Here is a 19,621-nt window from a genome sequence, read left to right as displayed (position 1 = left end):
CGAAACACACACAACGAACTAAAGTGAGAAAAGAATCCAAGTCACTGAACTTTAACGACCACTAATGACAAGCACATAAACTAAAGTAAATACCGAGTCCCCGGCAGCGGCGCCAAAAACTTGTTCGCACAAAATCACGCAAGTATACGTGGTCACAAGTAATATAGAATATAATTCAAGTTCGTTCCCACAGAGACTGGTGTATTCAGAAATATGCACTTATGCACCAATGTATGATTATTATTCAATGCTTAGACAAGTATCAAATTGGGTTTTGGTTTTCTACTTAACTAATTCGATTCGAATTATGAAACTAAGAATTATCAACTAAGAGAATAACGATTTACTAATTATAATAAAGCATGGGATTCTAGCTTCATTAACAACCTCATTCAGAGTTCTACCTTATTCGATTGTAATGGTTGATGACTAATCAGATAACACGAGACTGATACACACTAACTGTCGTTATACGTGCACCATACTGCTACACATCCACAATTAAGATAGAAGGTAACAGAAACCAATTATGCTTAGATCCTATATGTCTATAGAATTTGAAAACATAACGGTTGAAGAGCAAGTTATCTATCAAGATTACACAGGGCGATGCAAGATGGGTAAAATCACATCACAAGTCATGTTATCGAACACGAAACCTATGCTCGCATGGCAAGTTCTAAATCAATATATTCACTGTCGCTTCAATAAAGATTAACAAGCAATCTTAGATGTTAGCTACGCATCCAAGACGAATAAGCACAACCAATACGAGGAAATCAAACCATCACATATGAACAAGACAAATTAACTACTGAAATTCATTGATAAATCCGCTAAAATCCCATGACAACGATTAGTTCATAATCGAACTACTCATCATCATGGGTTCGAATGTAAACATTATACTAGATGTCTAAAGCAAATACGAAGTACTAGAGTAAGAGTTATGAAACAAATCCGAACGAGAATCCACAATCACGCCTACTTCGAAGAATTACAAAGATGAAATTATGAAACTAGATCTTCTTTTTAGCCGTCACGTGCTCTCCGAATGTTTCTAGGTTATTAGACTTCTCCCTTGAGCTTTGCTTTAAGTCCCACAGCGATCGGGCCTTCAAACGGATCAAGAATAGGCAATTTGGGCTTTTTCTCCCATCAGAATGGGGTGGAGACCCCGTCAGTGGGGTGGAGACCCCGTCAGTGGGGTGGAGACCCTGTCTTGGCAGCCTCTATTCTGCTGAAGTGGGGTGGAGACCCCATCAGTGGGGTGGAGACCCCATCCTGGCAGATTTTTCCTCTTCAGAACGGGGTGGAGACCCCGTAAGTGGGGTGGAGACCCCATCTGGGCAGCCCCGAATGCTTTTGGAACCTCCTTTCCCTTTTCTCCTTCCTTGCTCGCTCGATCCCTACGCTGTTTCTCCCACCTTTTAGCCTTGAATCCACCCTTCATCCTCCTTCTAGGAAACCTACACAACACCACAAGAACACATCAAAAACACCACATACTTGAGACCAAATCATCAATTTAAGTCGAAACGACATTCCAAGTGGATATGAAATCCACTTATCAAACATCCTTATAGCAGCCAAGACATGTATGTTTCTGTTGTGACTTTTTTCTCTTCTACAAGTTCAATTTATGTGGTTATTGCAGGATTATGTGAAAGCTAAGGAATGCTCTGTACAAGTTCCTTGGTCTGTGATTGTCTTGGAAGAAAATTATTAGATAAGAAGTCGGAAGTTGTGTGCAGAAAAAGTTTGACAAATGTCATGGATTTGTATTAGAACGACTTATATATATGGTGAATTTTATAAATGGTCCATAGAAAAGGAAAAGTTGTTCCAAGTGACCATATTTATATTATTCGTAGAGAAATATTCAGTTTAATGCCTTTTACAATAATTCATCTCTTTGTAATCGTTAGTAATTATTAATATAAATTGAGTTGTTAGTCTAATTATTCTCAGAATATTTTCATTTATATTTTGAATTACATATTTGTATATTTATTATAATTGCAAAAATTTAAGGAAAAACAAAAAATATTATCTGAATTTTGAAAATTTATTTATGTGGGATCCATATAATGTGTGTTCCAGATTTGTGGGCCCCGTTTTAAAAAAAATGAGAATATCTATTGCGACTTCCAATGGGGTTGATGTAGAGTGCTATTACAACATATATTTTGGCCTATTGTAACAGCTGATACTGTGTTTGGTAAGACATGTTTTGATGTTGCTATAGATACGTATAGTTACTGCTTAGGACCCAACATAGTTTTGGTGTTGGTATAGCCTTCTTTTGGCCTATAGCAACATCAAATGTGGTCTATAGAGACATAGTTTGGGTGTTAATGTAGGTCATTTATGACGTAGTGCGGCAATGGAGAGATGAAGGGGTGGAGACAAAAGAGAAACGGGGGAGAGAGTCGCGAGAGAGAAGAGAGTAGAGGGTTTGAGAAACTCAATGAAAGAATGGGGATTTTACCCATGTTGAAAAGTTTTGAATAATTCTACCTTTGAGGGCTGGTTGACAATTTGGTTATTCTAAATAATAGTTTTAGTTTTAAAAAAGTTTTTATCAGATTTAATTGAAAAATAATTTAAGAGAAATTTTATAAAAATTTATACTTCTGAAGGACTATAATAAAAAAGAAATTTTTCCGATACTTCTCTTTTGTAGAATTTTAATTATAGGGGCAAATTAAAAAAAGAAGAGATTAATATTTTCACAAAACATATTCACTTCCAAAATGTAGGGTAAAATAAGAAGTTTGAATGGTGGAGCTAGGCTTAAAAATCAAGATGTCATATAGCAATTAAACACTTATCACAAAAGCAATTAATCACACAGATATATTTTACACTTTAATTGATACCAAAATAATTTTAATCTAATTCACACAAGCAAGATAAAGCATTGAAGGGAAATTAAAAGCACACGCATAACACCTAAGAAAAAAATAATAAAATATTGAAATAATAAAATATGAAATAATAAAATATGAAATAATATATAAATATGATAATAATAACTACATAAATAATATTACGATATAAGTCCAAGAGAATTTATCGATTTTCTTAAATTTTCAAATTAGACATGATAATATAGATCAAGTATAAAAAAATCCATCAACTAATATTATTTAAGAATACAAATATTGTGGTGTTACGCACCAAAGCATCTGAATTTTTAAATTAAAGATTAAAAATTTAGAATTAATTTATTTAAGTTTCATATTTAATTTTTCTCTTTAGTTTTACTATTATTGTATAAACGTTTCTACTACTTATTTTGATTTAAGTTTTGAAAGTTACCACATATTGAAAAATAATGATAAATAATTTTGTGATGTATTACTTAGAGCTTGTGAGTACATCAATTATTTATCTATATTATAGTGCAGAATCGACTATATAACCATTTTGTATTGAATATTTCCATAATTAATGGACCCTTTTACGCATATATGTTTGTATATAAATTTTCGGATTTTTTTAATTTTGAGACAGTATCTAATTAAATATGGCTCATATCTTTAGAATTATTATAATACTATGAATCGGTTCATATATTTTAAATTATTATAAAACTATGGAAATAGCATAGAAATAAATAAAATTTCTATACTAAAAGTATGTTTCTATGTGTGTGGACAGATGTGCTAGAAATTGATTAATACTTGATGTAATAAGGCACTAAAATTTAGTTTGACATTATTATTATTGACACAAAATGCACAATATAGTCAAAATCAAGATTTGGACAAAAAAATTACAATACAAAACTACGATTCAAGAAAAATAGTTTTCAAAATCCAAATACAAAATAAATCATAGCCAACATAAAATTAGAAATTGCATTGAATTCAAAAAATAATCTCACAAATGCAAGGTGGGCTAGTCAGATTTCCTCATAATATCTCAACATACGTATATGCATAGACATGTCGATTTATCACTACAATAGGCAGCTATTGTTAAATCTATCTTTGTGCATAGACCTTCACACTCATAAAGTACGCATCCATGATCATATTTCGTAGCACATTCGCATATTTCCCTCTTTTGATGATAAACACTCGGATTATCTGCAACTAGAAATATTCAGAATATATTATATAAACAAATTGTTACTTGAATAAATACAACAAATTTTCAAGATTCAATAAATTTACATGATATATATAAATATATCTTGTATTTTTATAGTACAATAGTTTGTACATTTTTGTTGAAAATCTAATAATGAACATGTCTTTAAAATATGTTTAAATTAACATATTTTTCTCCTTGAATTATATTTTCCCAAAATTCATTATCAAATATCAACAATGTAGGTAAACTCGAAGAGGTAAAAGTTTAATAATGATTAGATACGAAAATAAAAATAAAATCAGGAACCACTTAAACTTTTTAACCTTCAAATTCATTTCTTCCAAAATCATTCATCTCAATCAAATACAAATTTAAGTTTCATTTTGAAAGATAAAAAAGCATATGCTTACAAGTTAGATTTCAATATTCAATATTGCACGACAACATTCATGATAATCACAAAACCATAATATACATAATTGTTTGTGATTCATTGTTAGGAATCAATAATTTTTGATGATAACATAAACACTTTGTAACATGTTTTATTTAGAATCTTTATCAAATTTCAGTTGTAATTGTTATACCTCTTGTCTTTGGGAATTATCAACGGATGGGTAGAATAGGATGGCTAATTGTAAATATCCAATGCCATGTAAATTTATCTAAGTGAAGGATATTCAACTGATGAGATGTAACCATTCAATTGATGAAGACTGGGTCATGTTTCAACTGATGAAAACCAAGCATTCAACTAAAGACAAAGTATTCAACTGATGATGCTAAGGAATTCAACTGATGAGGCTGGAACAACATTCAACTGATGAAGTCTGTAATTCGTTCAACTGATGAAGGAGCTTTCAACTGATAAAGTCAAGAGCAGTTGAAAGTAACCAGAACTTTCAATTGATAAAGCAAAGAGCAGTTGAAAGTGACTAGAGCTTAAGTCTCACAAATCACATGGATCGAATTACACTAAAATAGACATGGAAGCTTGATTAGGAAAATAAAGAAGAAGCAGAAATATTCTTATCTCATGCAATGCAATCTGGATCAAATCAAGATGATGGTCAAAGATGAAGACATCTCAGAAATCATGCATAAGACAGAGATGTGCAGCATTGTTTAGATTAGAGTGCAATTTGTATTCTAGTTAAAAGCTTTGTAAAACTTGGAGTATATAACCAAGTTAGTAGCATCAGTTGAACTTGTTCGAAAAACTTGAGAGAAAATTTGAGAGTTAGAAACTGTTCAAGTGATGAACCTGCAGCTGTGCGAATTGTAATCAATCCACAGATTCTTCAATATAAAATCTCACGGGTGGATCATTCAATCCACCCGTATTTTTAATACTTGGTGTTTTTCTGTTTTTGTAATATCCGGGAATTTCGCGACTTGTATTTCGAATATTATATGCAAATGTGCCATTTTATGTGAAATTAGAAAATAAATAAATATTATATTATATTCCAGTTGGATGAGGTGGTATATGATTTATGAATTTGAGTCAACGGTCAAGGAACCGAAAAGTGATAATTTACGAGGATTTAAACGAGAAATGAGTGGGTTATTAACTTTATGGGAAATATATGGGTACATAATCTTGTGACCCGTATGTGTTGATACGGTTATGTGGATAAGTGAATTTATGACCGATAAAGGATATCGGATTTTACGCAAATGACGGAAATTGAAAAGTGTGAATAATTTATAATTTGATACATTAATTAAGTGAAAGTATGAAATGATTGTGGAATGTATGACTACGTGCTATATGACTTGTATGTACTGGAATATGTGATTGATGTGGTTTTAGATAATTTTAAATATTTTATTGTGTGAAAATATGAGTATACGAGCTCTTACATATTTTTGTAAAATATTTGAGATGTGATAAAATCATGGAATTTGCTTTATTATCTCTAGAATATTCCTAGAGACTTTTTTTGAAAATGATTGTTGAATGTATTTCAGTGCTTTACTATTTTAAAAAGGGATTTTATAATCATTATTTTGATTATCGAGCATTATCTTGTAAAATTCATATAAAATAGCCTATGCGCTCAAAAATTATTTTAAAAATATGGGGACAAAGGTAATTTAATCCTCTATAATTTAATAATAAAATATTGTCACTCCCAAACTACTATTGAGGAGCTTTATAATTTACAAAACATTTTTAGTTGTTTTACACAAAAAGAAAAGCAAAAGAGTATTAGTTTGTAGTTATATATTTACAAAAACTAGTCATGGGCTTTTAACCCCCAATCCACCAGACTCACCCCAATTCTCTCCATCTCTCCACTCTTCTTTTCTCTTCTCTCTCGGTACTTCATCTCTCTTCTTCTCTTTCTTGACTTTTCGGCTAATTCGTTGAATTGATGTCCGATTATTACTCTTCTCCTTCTCCTAAACACTGGTATGTGCGTGTGTGCGTGTATAGTTGTATGCATGGTCTGATTTTTGAAGAACCCACTTCGGGTCGGGTTTGATTTCTGAAAATATACTTCGTTTTTGATGAAATTAGCATGGGGCTTTGGCTTAAACGATTATTAATTGGTGGAACCCGTGATTGGAGACCCGATTCGGGCACCTCCGGGTTTTGCCGCCGCCGGTGATGAGCTCCGGTGAGCCGGCGGGAGCGGTGATGCTACTTTGAGTCCAAAAGTATTCATATTATCTCGTCTAAATATGTAATCCGAGTTACATGTTGGATTTTGTAAAAGTTTTGTTGATGTTTCGAAAAGGGTTTAATCAGTTTGGTTATGTGTTGTTGGTATTTGATTAAATGTTTTGTGTTCATATGATGAGTATATTATGTTATTATGTGTTTATATTTTTTTCCAGAATAAAGTGGAGTGGCTGCTACTGTAAATCAGTTCGTTCAGGGCTTATATGAACTCTGATTCTAAAATAAATGACATATTTGAATTCCTTGTGAAAAATTAGCTGGAATAGGCTCTTGAATCATGTTAATCGGATTAAAAATGAATGAGTTATAGGCGGTCAAAGTTTGGCCATGGCAGTTGACTTCGAGGAGAGAGAAATTCTGGTTGATGTGATGAAGAAGATGATGACGTGGCGAGCTGTCATTGGCTAGAATATTGAAATCAGTATTTAATATAATTGAGGGGCTATATGAATGAGTTTGGAGAAGTGTTTAGTATGAAAATTTAAGTAAATAAACTTTCGGATTTATTGGAATAAAAAGATTTTGGGTTTGAGTTACAAAATTTTAATTTATAATTTTGGTATTAGTAAAGGGTGAAAAATGAGACAATAAAGTTGTTGGTTGGTTTTAAATGATGCATATATATATATATGTATATTCTTTGTAATAGAAAATTTTATTTGATTATAATGTTGTGTTTGGTTGTTGGTGTCGGCTTGAGTCCGACTGGAAGTTGATAAAACAAAGGAGGTGCTGCCAGAATTTTTATATATAATAATAATAATACTTTTTAGAGGTGCACCTATGTATTTTATTAACTTACTTGCTTATAATATATTATGTGACAAATGTGATTATGTGTTACGTGTTACAGTTATATGTGGTTATGTCATGTGTATTTGTATGAAGTTTATATACGAGTAAATGATACGTGAATCGATGGGGTAGGTTAGTTTAGACGTCCTAAGTGAATGTTGAGTATTGAAAGGGATACTAAAGTTAGCATTATTACGCGTGTAGATTCGAAAGACGAGGTCGCGAAGCTTAAGAAAGGAAAGGCTCCATTAGGTGACAGTTAGAGGATTACTTTATCAAGTGGAAAACGAGTTGAGGCGAGTAACTTTCCTCTCTCTCTTAAGCAACTTATTGATAAATGATGATAAGTACTGTCACCTCTGAACTACCCTTTGAATTATGAAAGCCTGATTTCCTTTCTCATTGAATATATTGTCTCACTTTTGAACGCGAGCTCTTTCATGAAGATCATGTTTCTGTATCCAGTATATTCTTATCCTGAATATCTATCTTTTGATTGAATAATATTTCCTTTCTATATGCTTGACCTCCACAAGAATATGGATCTTGTTTCTATATTTGAAATTAAGAATGATTTTAAACTTGCAAGTGATTGCAAGTGTCCAAATGATTTGGAAGGTTGGTAAGTTTTTTTTTAAAACGAAAGATATTTTTTAAAGAAGAAAGTTTTCCAATTTAATGGTTTTCCACGGAATTCTATTGATTGGAGGCGTAAGTGGCCGAGTAACGCCGGCCCAGCTATTTGATTATGAAGACCAGTGAGGGCTGGCACATTATGAAGACCAGTGAGGGCTGGCATTTGAAAGGCCAAATAAGTTGCCTTTCGGGTACCCTATTCACGTCCAGAGGGACTGTAAAGTCCGGTATGGGGATTGTACGTGGCTGATCACCCGTGCAATCCAGAGCGTTATACACTCCAATCGAGTAAAATGTTTTATGAAAAGAATTGTCCAGGTGTTAGACTGTTTTGAAAACGAGATAGTTTTGTGATGGAAAATAAAGTTTTGATTTGAAGGAAATGTTATGAAAAAGGAGATTTTACAAAAGTTTTGAGAAGTGAAATGTTTTTATGAATTAATCATTTACAAAATGATTTCTATGGAATGATCCTGAACTTTGAATCTCTATTATGACCTTTGTAACCTTAGTCAGTAACTAAAAACCCTCCATCTTATTTTGTTGAATAGTTTAACTTATTTGTTCTTTATAGTTACTTGCTGAGCTTTTGTAGCTCATTCTGTTGTTTATCTAACCCTGACAGCTAAGCAAGAGGAAGATGGCCAGATATAGGTGCTCAGTTTGTTAGACTGTCTACATCCCCCTCTCTGTTTCGTGAGATTACTTTACCAGCTCAGGTAGAGGACGCTTTGGATAGTCAGTGGAGAGTAAGTATGTTAGTATGGACCGTTGTAAACAGTACCTTTGAGATGTTTTATATAATTCCAAGTCGGAATTATGGTTGATGCTATTTATTAAGGGTTTGTAATAAGTTTATAACTTATTATTTTGGTTAGTAGTTGTAACTTGTTTCATACCATCACCTGTTAAAGATCCTTGTGGTGTAAAGGGGTTGAGTATTTATATTGCTAAATCCAGGTTGTGCATGTTAAAGTTGATTTGTGACTCCTCAATCTAGACCCCGGATTGGGAGGGCGTCACAGTTGGTATCAGAGCGAGGTTTTGGTCCCTGAAACAAGTTATAATAGGCAGGCCTTAGGAGAACCACATAAGTTAATTGTGTGTTCCCAACCCATATAGGGTTCAGTTGAGATTATTGGATATAGTCTTAACGTGTTAAGTTTATAAGAGTAGAATAGCGTGTCTGAGTTAGAGTCGAAGACGTTTAGATGAGCGTCATTGACTTGTGATGCCAAGGCTAGGCTTATAAGGTGTATAAGTTGGCCAGGTGGATGGAATATGTGACTTGTAGTTGTTGTATCTCTATACCAGTAGGATTGTTACTTGAGTTGGTGCCGAGTCATCAAGATGACCCATATTATCCTAGATTTGTTTTGCTGGTTGTAGTAGTTGGTTTGCAGCTGGTGACACTTATGGAATATTTCTCAGTTTTTCCCCTTATTTGATCATGTAGCCACATTATTGTGTTGTCTTTCAATTCAAACTTGTTTTTATAACCCTAATTATCGTTATAACTACTTATGCATTTCTTTTCATAACATTGTTGCACCATACTGTTCCCTTTACATCAGTTTCAAATAATACGTATGCTTAATACCTATGTTTCAGAATAATACCCTGAACTCTTACCCTATGATTTCTATGATATGGCGAGCAACTTATGTGGTAATAGAGCTGCATGTGCTAAAAGTTTAAAATGTTGGAAGTATATGTATAAGGTGGATAAGAAGAGATTGTTTTATGATATATTGCCATGTTAGCATGTTGCCTAATAGTAGGTTGCTTGTCTATTCATCAGAAAAATGTCAACCACACCAACAAACCCAGATGAGGGTAATCAGAATCAAGGTCGGGATCAAGAAGACCCTACCATGACTCAAATTCTCCGTCTTCTTCAGCTGCAAACCGCTGCTTTGAACCAGCAGCCCCAAGCTCCTCGAGTCGGAAGCTTTAAAGCTTTCCAATCCCTCCACCCACCTGAATTTAGGGGAACTACAGATCCAAGTAAAGCGAAAACCTGGATAAAGGAAATGGAAAAAGCTTTTGCTTTAACGGAGGTGGGTGAAAATAAGAAAATGGAATATGCAAGTTTCTACCTGAAAGACGAGGCAAATTTTTGGTGGGAGTCCACCAAGACCTTAGAAGGAAATGGTATTATTACGTGGGAAAGGTTTACGGAGTTATTTTTGGAAAAGTATCTACCTCAATACTTACAAGATCAGTTGGAAGTTAAGTTTTTAGAATTGAAACAGGAAGGTATGACTGTGGCAGAATATGAGGCAAAGTTTTCAGAATTGGCAAGGTTTGTGCCAGAATATGTGAATACGGAACACAAAAAGGCAAAACGGTTTCAACAAGGACTTAAGTCATGGATACGTAGTCGAGTGGCAGTTTTTGAGCTTCAAACATATGCTGCAGTGGTTCAGAAGGCTATGATTGTGGAAGGTGAAAGTGAGATGTCAAAAAGAGAGAACGATAGTAAGAAAAGAAAATTTGAAAGGTCTGAAGAAAGTCAAGGGCAATCAAGTGGAAAGTCTAAAGGTAAATTCAGGAAAGGTTCTGACAACCCAACCAATAAAGGATTTCAAGGATCCAAGCCCGGAAATGTTGGACAGAGTAACCGTTTCTCCTGTCAGAATCAGCAACAGAAAGGTAATAGACCTCCGGCCCCAGAATGTAAGACTTGTGGGAGGAAGCATTCTGGAATCTGTAACAAGCCTAACATCACATGCTTCAAATGTAACAAGGAGGGTCATTATTCTTCAGAATGTACCAGTACTTCGGGCAAGAAGGGCGTGACATGTTTTAAGTGTGGCAAGTTGGGCCATATGGCAAGAGATTGCAAGGAGCCTGTTCAACAAGCAAATGTTCTGAGGATAGCTGGATCACCAACACCGACACCTCCAGTACAACCCAGAGCCAGAACTTTTAATATGACGATGAAAGATGCTGTTCAGGACTCAGATGTGGTTGCAGGTATGCTTATTGTGAATTCTTTAGATGCAAAAGTATTAATTGATTCTGGAGCTACTAAGTCTTTTATATCAAAGAACTTTATGGATAAATTGAATTGTGCTACTCAACCGTTAAAACCCAACTTAGTTATAGAAGTGGCTAATCAGGATAAAGTATCGGTTGATAGTATTTGTCCTAGTTGTGACATAGAGATAGAAGGTTGTCATTTCTTCGCGAACTTGATACCATTCAAGTTAGGAGAATTTGATATTATTCTAGGAATGGATTGGCTAGCAGACCATGATGCTCAAATTGAGTGCAAGAATAAGAAAGTGAGATTAAAGTCCAAGGATAATAAGGAAGTCGTCTTTCGAGGGCGAAAGCAAGAGAAAAAGTTTTTGACGATGATTCAAGCAAAAAGATTATTAAGGCAAGGATGTGAGGCCTATCTAGCTCATGTAGTCGATGTTAGTAGGGAACCACCCAAGATAAAGGAAATTCCAATTGTTAATGAATTTTCCGATGTTTTCACGGACGAGTTACCTGGATTGCCACCAGACCGAGAGATAGAATTCACGATTGATTTGGCACCCGGAACTGAACCTGTGTCGAAAGCTCCTTATCGAATGGCACCTGTAGAAATGAAAGAGTTAGCTATGCAATTACAGGAATTATTAGATAAAGGATTTATTCGACCAAGCGTATCACCATGGGGAGCGCCGGTTTTGTTTGTCAAGAAAAAGGATGGAAGCATGAGGTTATGTATCGACTATCGTGAACTTAATAAGTTAACCATTAAGAATAAATATCCATTACCACGTATCGATGATCTGTTTGATCAATTAAAGGGAGCGACATGTTTCTCTAAGATTGATTTGAGATCCGGTTATCACCAGTTGAAGATTAAAGCGGAAGATATACCTAAAACGGCATTTCGTACGAGGTATGGACATTACGAGTTCTTAGTGATGTCTTTTGGGCTGACAAATGCACCTGCCGCATTCATGGACTTGATGAATAGAGTTTTTAAGAAATATTTGGACAAGTTCGTAATCGTGTTTATTGATGATATTTTGATTTATTCTAAAACGGAAGCAGAACATGCCGAACAATTGAGGATGGTCCTTGGAATATTAAGCAAAGAGAAGTTATATGCCAAATTCTCTAAATGTGAGTTTTGGCTAAAGAAAGTTCAGTTTCTTGGTCACGTAGTGAGCAATGAAGGCATCAAAGTGGACCCTGAAAAGATCGAAGCAATAATGAATTGGGAAAGGCCAAAGACACCCACAGAAGTTAGGAGTTTTCTAGGATTAGCTGGATATTATCGGAGATTTGTACAGGACTTTTCAAAGATTGCGGTTCCATTGACAAAGTTGACCAGAAAGAACGAGAAGTTTGTATGGACAGACAAGTGTGAAGAGAGTTTTCAAGAACTAAAGAAGAGGTTGGTATCAGCACCAGTGTTGGTTTTACCAGATGAAAAAGGGGATTTTGTGATCTATAGTGATGCTTCTCGTAGAGGGCTAGGATGTGTTTTAATGCAACATGGAAAAGTGATTGCTTATGCTTCTCGGCAATTGAAGCCTCACGAGCAGAAATATCCAACTCATGACTTGGAGTTAGCAGCAATTGTTTTTGCACTTAAGATTTGGAGACATTATTTATACGGAGAAAAGTGTGAAATCTATACGGACCACAAGAGCTTAAAGTACATCTTTACTCAAAAGGAATTGAATATGAGACAAAGACGATGGTTGGAGCTGATAAAAGATTATGATTGTACAATAAACTACCATCCTGGAAAAGCAAATGTGGTGGCAGATGCTTTGAGCCGAAAGGAGAGACTGAATATGTTAATGTCATCGAAAGAGTTAGTAAAAGAATTTGAAAAGTTGGAACTTGAGGTTCGAATGCCGAAGTCACAAGACAATGTGATGTATACAATGACCTTTCAACCCGAGTTGCTAGAGAAGATTCGATGATGTCAAGAGCAAGTGATGCTTCAAGAGAAGGATAAGTTGTCTGGTGAAGAGATAAATAGTCAAAAGGCTGATGAAGGCATATTGAGATTTTCTTCTCGTATTTGGATTCCTGATGTCACAGAATTGAAGCATGAAATTTTACATGAAGCTCACAATTCAAGATATTCAATCCATCCCGGAAGTATCAAAATGTATAGGGATTTAAAGGAAAACTTTTGGTGGCCAAACATGAAGAAAGAGATCGCAGAATGGGTAAGCAAATGTTACACGTGTCAGAGAGTAAAAGCAGAACATCAAAGACCCAGTGGACTGCTTCAACCACTGGATATCCCTGAATGGAAGTGGGAACACCTCGCTATGGATTTTGTAGTAGGACTACCAAGAACCCGAGCTAACCATGACGCTATCTGGGTGATTATCGATCGTTTAACCAAATCAGCACATTTTCTACCTATCAATGAAAGATTTTCATTAGATAAGTTGATTAAGTTATATTTGGATGAGATTTTTATGCGACACGGAGTACCAGTGTCTATTGTGTCGGACAGAGATCCCCGATTCAATTCGAGATTTTGGCGACAATTTCAGGAGCATTTGGGAACTAAGCTGAATATGAGTACCGCTTATCATCCACAGACGGACGGGCAAAGCGAAAGAACTATTCAAACAATTGAAGATATGTTAAGAGTTTGTGCATTGGATTTTAAAGGAAACTGGGACGATCATTTGCCTTTGGTGGAATTCTCTTACAACAACATTTACCACGCGAGTATTGGTATTGCCGCCATATGAGGCTTTGTATGGAAGAAAGTGTAGATCTCCTTTATATTGGGATGAAGTTGGTGAGCGTAAGCTTACAAGTCCAGAGTTGATTCAACAGACCAAAGAAAAAGTGGAATTGATTCGGAAAAGATTGGTTGCTGCACAAGATAGACAGAAAAAGTATGCTGATCAGAATCGAAGAAATATGGAATTCGAGCCTGGAGAGAAAGTATTGCTAAAAGTATCACCATGGAAAGGACTATCCAGATTTGGAAAAAAAAGGGAAGCTAAGTCCAAGATATATCGGACCTTTTGAGATATTAAAGAAAGTTGGAAGGGTTGCTTACGAGTTGGCTCTACCGCCGCAGATGCAACATATTCATAATGTCTTTCACATATCTATGCTTAGAAAGTACAATGCAGATGCAAGTCATGTGATAGAATATGAGCCCCTAGAGATTCAACCAGACCTATCTTATGTAGAGCAGCCGGTAGAAATTCTAGATCGAAAAGAGAAGGCGCTTAGAAATAAGACAGTGCCATTAGTAAAGGTTTTGTGGAGGAATCCTAGAGTTGAGGAAGCAACTTGGGAGCTTGAAAGCGAAATGCTTAACAAGTATCCTCATTTATTTACTTAGGTATGATTCTGGGGACAGAATCCCTTTAAGGGGGGAAGGATGTAATATCCGGGAATTTCGCGACTTGTATTTCGAATATTATATGCAAATGTGCCATTTTATGTGAAATTAGAAAATAAATAAATATTATATTATATTCCAGTTGGATGAGGTGGTATATGATTAATGAATTTGAGTCAACGGTCAAGGAACCGAAAAGTGATAATTTACGAGGATTTAAACGAGAAATGAGTGGGTTATTAACTTTATGGGAAATATATGGGTACATGATCTTGTGACCCGTATGTGTTGATACGGTTATGTGGATAAGTGAATTTATGACCGATAAAGGATATCGGATTTTACGCAAATGACGGAAATTGAAAAGTGTGAATAATTTATAATTTGATACATTAATTAAGTGAAAGTATGAAATGATTGTGGAATGTATGACTACGTGCTATATGACTTGTATGTACTGGAATATGTGATTGATGTGGTTTTAGATAATTTTAAATATTTTATTGTGTGAAAATATGAGTATACGAGCTCTTACATATTTTTGTAAAATATTTGAGATGTGATAAAATCATGGAATTTGCTTTATTATCTCTAGAATATTCCTAGAGACTTTTTTTGAAAATGATTGTTGAATGTATTTCAGTGCTTTACTATTTTAAAAAGGGATTTTATAATCATTATTTTGATTATCGAGCATTATCTTGTAAAATTCATATAAAATAGCCTATGCGCTCAAAAATTATTTTAAAAATATGGGGACAAAGGTAATTTAATCCTCTATAATTTAATAATAAAATATTGTCACTCCCAAACTACTATTGAGGAGCTTTATAATTTACAAAACATTTTTAGTTGTTTTACACAAAAAGAAAAGCAAAAGAGTATTAGTTTGTAGTTATATATTTACAAAAACTAGTCATGGGCTTTTAACCCCCAATCCACCAGACTCACCCCAATTCTCTCCATCTCTCCACTCTTCTCCATTCTTCTTTTCTCTTCTCTCTCGGTACTTCATCTCTTTTCTTCTCTTTCTTGACTTTTCGGCTAATTCGTTGAATTGATGTCCGATTATTACTCTTCTCCTTCTCCTAAACACTGGTATGTGCGTGTGTGCGTGTATAGTTGTATGCATGGTCTGATTTTTGAAGAACCCACTTCGGGTCGGGTTTGATTTTTGAAAATATACTTCGTTTTTGATGAAATTAGCATGGGGCTTTGGCTTAAACGATTATTAATTGGTGGAACCCGTGATTGGAGACCCGATTCGGGCACCTCCGGGTTTTGCCGCCGCCGGTGATGAGCTCCGGTGAGCCGGCGGGGGCGATGATGCTACTTTGAGTCGAAAAGTATTCATATTATCTCGTCTAAATATGTAATCCGAGTTACATGTTGGATTTTGTAAAAGTTTTGTTGATGTTTCGAAAAGGGTTTAATCAGTTTGGTTATGTGTTGTTGGTATTTGATTAAATGTTTTGTGTTCATATGATGAGTATATTATGTTATTATGTGTTTATATTTTTTTTCAGAATAAAGTGGAGTGGCTGCTACTGTAAATCAGTTCGTTCAGGGCTTATATGAACTCTGATTCTATAATAAATGAGATATTTGAATTCCTTGTGAAAAATTAGCTGGAATAGGCTCTTGAATCATGTTAATCGGATTAAAAATGAATGAGTTATAGGCGGTCAAAGTTTGGCCATGGCAGTTGACTTCGAGGAGAGAGAAATTCTGGTTGATGTGATGAAGAAGATGATGACGTGGCGAGATGTCATTGGCTAGAATATTGAAATCGGTATTTAATATATTTGAGGGGCTATATGAATGAGTTTGGAGAAGTGTTTAGTATGAAAATTTAAGTAAATAAACTTTCGGATTTATTGGAATAAAAAGATTTTGGGTTTGAGTTACAAAATTTTAATTTATAATTTTGGTATTAGTAAATGGTGAAAAATGAGACAATAAAGTTGTTGGTTGGTTTTAAATGATTCATATATATATATATATGTATATTCTTTGTAATAGAAATTTTTATTTGATTATAATGTTGTGTTTGGTTGTTGGTGTCGGCTTGAGTCCGACTGGAAGTTGATAAAACAAAGGAGGTGCTGCCAGAATTTTTATATATAATAATAATAATAATACTTTTTAGATGCGCACCTATGTATTTTATTAACTTACTTGCTTATAATATATTATGTGACATATGTGATTATGTGTTACGTGTTACAGTTATATGTGATTATGTCATGTGTATTTGTATGAAGTTTATATACGAGTAAATGATACGTGAATCGATGGGGTAGGTTAGTTTAGACGTCCTAAGTGAATGTTGAGTATTGAAAGGGATACTAAAGTTAGCATTATTACGCGTGTAGATTCGAAAGACGAGGTCGCGAAGCTTAAGAAAGGAAAGGCTCCATTAGGTGACAGTTAGAGGATTACTTTATCAAGTGGAAAACGAGTTGAGGCAAGTAACTTTCCTCTCTCTCTTAAGCAACTTATTGATAAATGATGATAAGTACTGTCACCTCTGAACTACCCTTTGAATTATGAAAGCCTGATTTCCTTTCTCATTGAATATATTGTCTCACTTTTGAACGCGAGCTCTTTCATGAAGATCATGTTTCTGTATCCAGTATATTCTTATCCTGAATATCTATCTTTTGATTGAATAATATTTCCTTTCTATATGCTTGACCTCCACAAGAATATGGATCTTGTTTCTATATTTGAAATTAAGAATGATTTTAAACTTGCAAGTGATTGCACGTGTCCAAATGATTTGGAAGGTTGGTAAGTTTTTTTTTTAAAACGAAAGATATTTTTTAAAGAAGAAAGTTTTCCAATTTAATGGTTTTCCACAGAATTCTATTGATTGGAGGCGTAAGTGGCCGAGTAACGCCGGCCCAGCTATTTGATTATGAAGACCAGTGAGGGCTAGCACATTATGAAGACCAGTGAGGGCTGGCATTTGAAAGGCCAAATAAGTTGCCTTTCGGGTACCCTATTCACGTCCAGAGGGACTGTAAAGTCCGGTATGGGGATTGTACGTGGCTGATCACTCGTGCAATCCAGAGCGTTATAAACTCCAATCGAGTAAAATGTTTTATGAAAAGAATTGTCCAGGTGTTGGACTGTTTTGAAAACGAGATAGTTTTGTGATGGAAAATAAAGTTTTGATTTGAAGGAAATGTTATGAAAAAGGAGATTTTACAAAAGTTTTGAGAAGTGAAATGTTTTTATGAATTAATCATGTACAAAATGATTTCTATGGAATGATCCTGAACTTTGAATCTCTATTATGACCTTTGTAACCTTAGTCAGTAACTGAAAACCCTCCATCTTATTTTGTTGAATAGTTTAACTTATTTGTTCTTTATAGTTACTTGCTGAGCTTTTGTAGCTCATTCTGTTGCTTATCTAACCCTGACAGCTAAGCAAGAGGAAGATGGCCAGATATAGGTGCTCAGTTTGTTAGACTGTCTACATCCCCCTCTCTGTTTCGTGAGATTACTTTACCAGCTCAGGTAGAGGACGCTTTGGATAGTCAGTGGAGAGTAAGTATGTTAGTATGGACCGTTGTAAACAGTACCTTTGAGATGTTTTATATAATTCCAAGTCGGAATTATGGTTGATGCTATTTATTAAGGGTTTGTAATAAGTTTATAACTTATTATTTTGGTTAGTAGTTGTAACTTGTTTCATACCATCACCTGTTAAAGATCCTTGTGGTGTAAAGGGGTTGAGTATTTATATTGCTAAATCCAGGTTGTGCATGTTAAAGTTGATTTGTGACTCCTCAATCTAGACCCCGGATTGGGAGGGCATCACAGTTTTGCTGTTTTAAAGTATTTGTGTTATTGAATCTTTTATTTTGTAAAAGATTGTATTCAACCCCCCCCTTCTACAATCTTTCTCATAGTTAGTGTATAATAACAATTGGTATCAGAGCGAGGTTCCCAACAAACAGGGAAAAAGATCAACACTGCTAGAGAAAGATGGGAAAGAAGGATGCTGGAGTGAAGATTCCTATTCTTGACAAAGATAACTACTTTCACTGGAAAGTGAGAATGCACCTGCATTTGTTGTCTATTGATGAAAGTTATGTGAACTGCATTGAGAAAGGACCTCATGTCCCCATGAAGGTCTGCACTAGTATTGGAGCTGATGGTGAAGACATGGTAGGAAAAATGATTCCAAAACCTATCCATGAATACTCTCAAGAAGATACTGAAGAAGTGCACAAGGACAAGTAAACCATGAACCTTTTGTTTAATGGTTTGGATCAAGAAATGATTGATAGTGTTATTAGCTGCACTAGTGCCAAAGAAGTTTGGGACACCATCAGGACCATCTGTGAAGGGAATGAGCAAGTAAGAGAAAATAAAATGCAGTTGCTGATTCAACAATATGAGTCATTCCATTTCAAGGCTGGTGAAAGTTTGAGTGACACATTTAACAGATTTCAAGAACTGTTAAATGGTCTGAAACTTTTTGGAAGAATATATCAGGTTAAAGATTCAAACTTGAAGTTCTTGAGAGCACTTCCCAAGGAATGGAAACCCATGACATTCTCTCTCAGAAATACTCAAGAATTCAAAGACTACACATTGAGAGACTGTATGGAACTTTGAAGACCTATGAGCTTGAAATGGAACAAGATGAAGAGATAGAGAAAAGCCAAAAGAAAGGGTATTCATCTGTGGCTTTAGTTGCATCTCTTGATGAAGCAGTCAAGGACAAGGGAAAATCTCAAGTTGAAGAAACTGAGAAGTTGGTCAAAGAAGAGAGCTCAGAATCAAGCAAAGGAAAAGGAAAAGATGTAGCTGATTCTGGTGAAGAAAGTGATGGGATTGATGAGCACTTGGCCTTCCTGTCAAGAAGATTCTCCAAACTGAAATTCAAGAAGAATTTCAACCCTGCAAAATCATTTAAGGGCAATTCCAAGCCTGATAGAAGCATGGTGGATAGATCCAAATTCAAGTACTTCAACTGTGGAAATGCAGGTCACTTTGCAAATGAATGTAGAAAGCCAAAAGCTGAGAAGAGGTCCA

General features: G+C 34.9%; 1 protein-coding gene across 2 annotated transcripts; it reads left to right on the top strand.

Moving 5' to 3' along the window:
* The first annotated feature begins 9,934 nt into the window (after positions 1-9,934).
* On the top strand, positions 9,935-18,330 carry LOC135151058 (uncharacterized). Of its 2 annotated transcripts, none has more exons than XM_064088555.1 (3): positions 9,935-11,206; positions 16,943-17,034; positions 18,001-18,330. In XM_064088555.1, exons 1-2 carry the CDS (start codon positions 10,033-10,035, stop codon positions 16,999-17,001), a joined length of 1,233 nt encoding a protein of 410 aa, XP_063944625.1. In that variant the 5' UTR covers positions 9,935-10,032; the 3' UTR covers positions 17,002-17,034; positions 18,001-18,330. The 2 variants fall into 2 exon arrangements, 1 of the variants encoding a protein (XP_063944625.1); XR_010289521.1 differs by lacking the exon at positions 9,935-11,206 and adding an exon at positions 15,498-15,665.
* The last annotated feature ends 1,291 nt before the right edge of the window (positions 18,331-19,621 follow it).

The sequence above is a fragment of the Daucus carota genome, chromosome 3 (genome assembly GCF_001625215.2).
Source record: "Daucus carota subsp. sativus chromosome 3, DH1 v3.0, whole genome shotgun sequence".
NCBI lineage: Eukaryota > Viridiplantae > Streptophyta > Magnoliopsida > Apiales > Apiaceae > Daucus > Daucus carota.
Note: the sequence above shows the minus strand (reverse complement) of the source record. Positions and strands in the feature narration are given on the sequence as shown.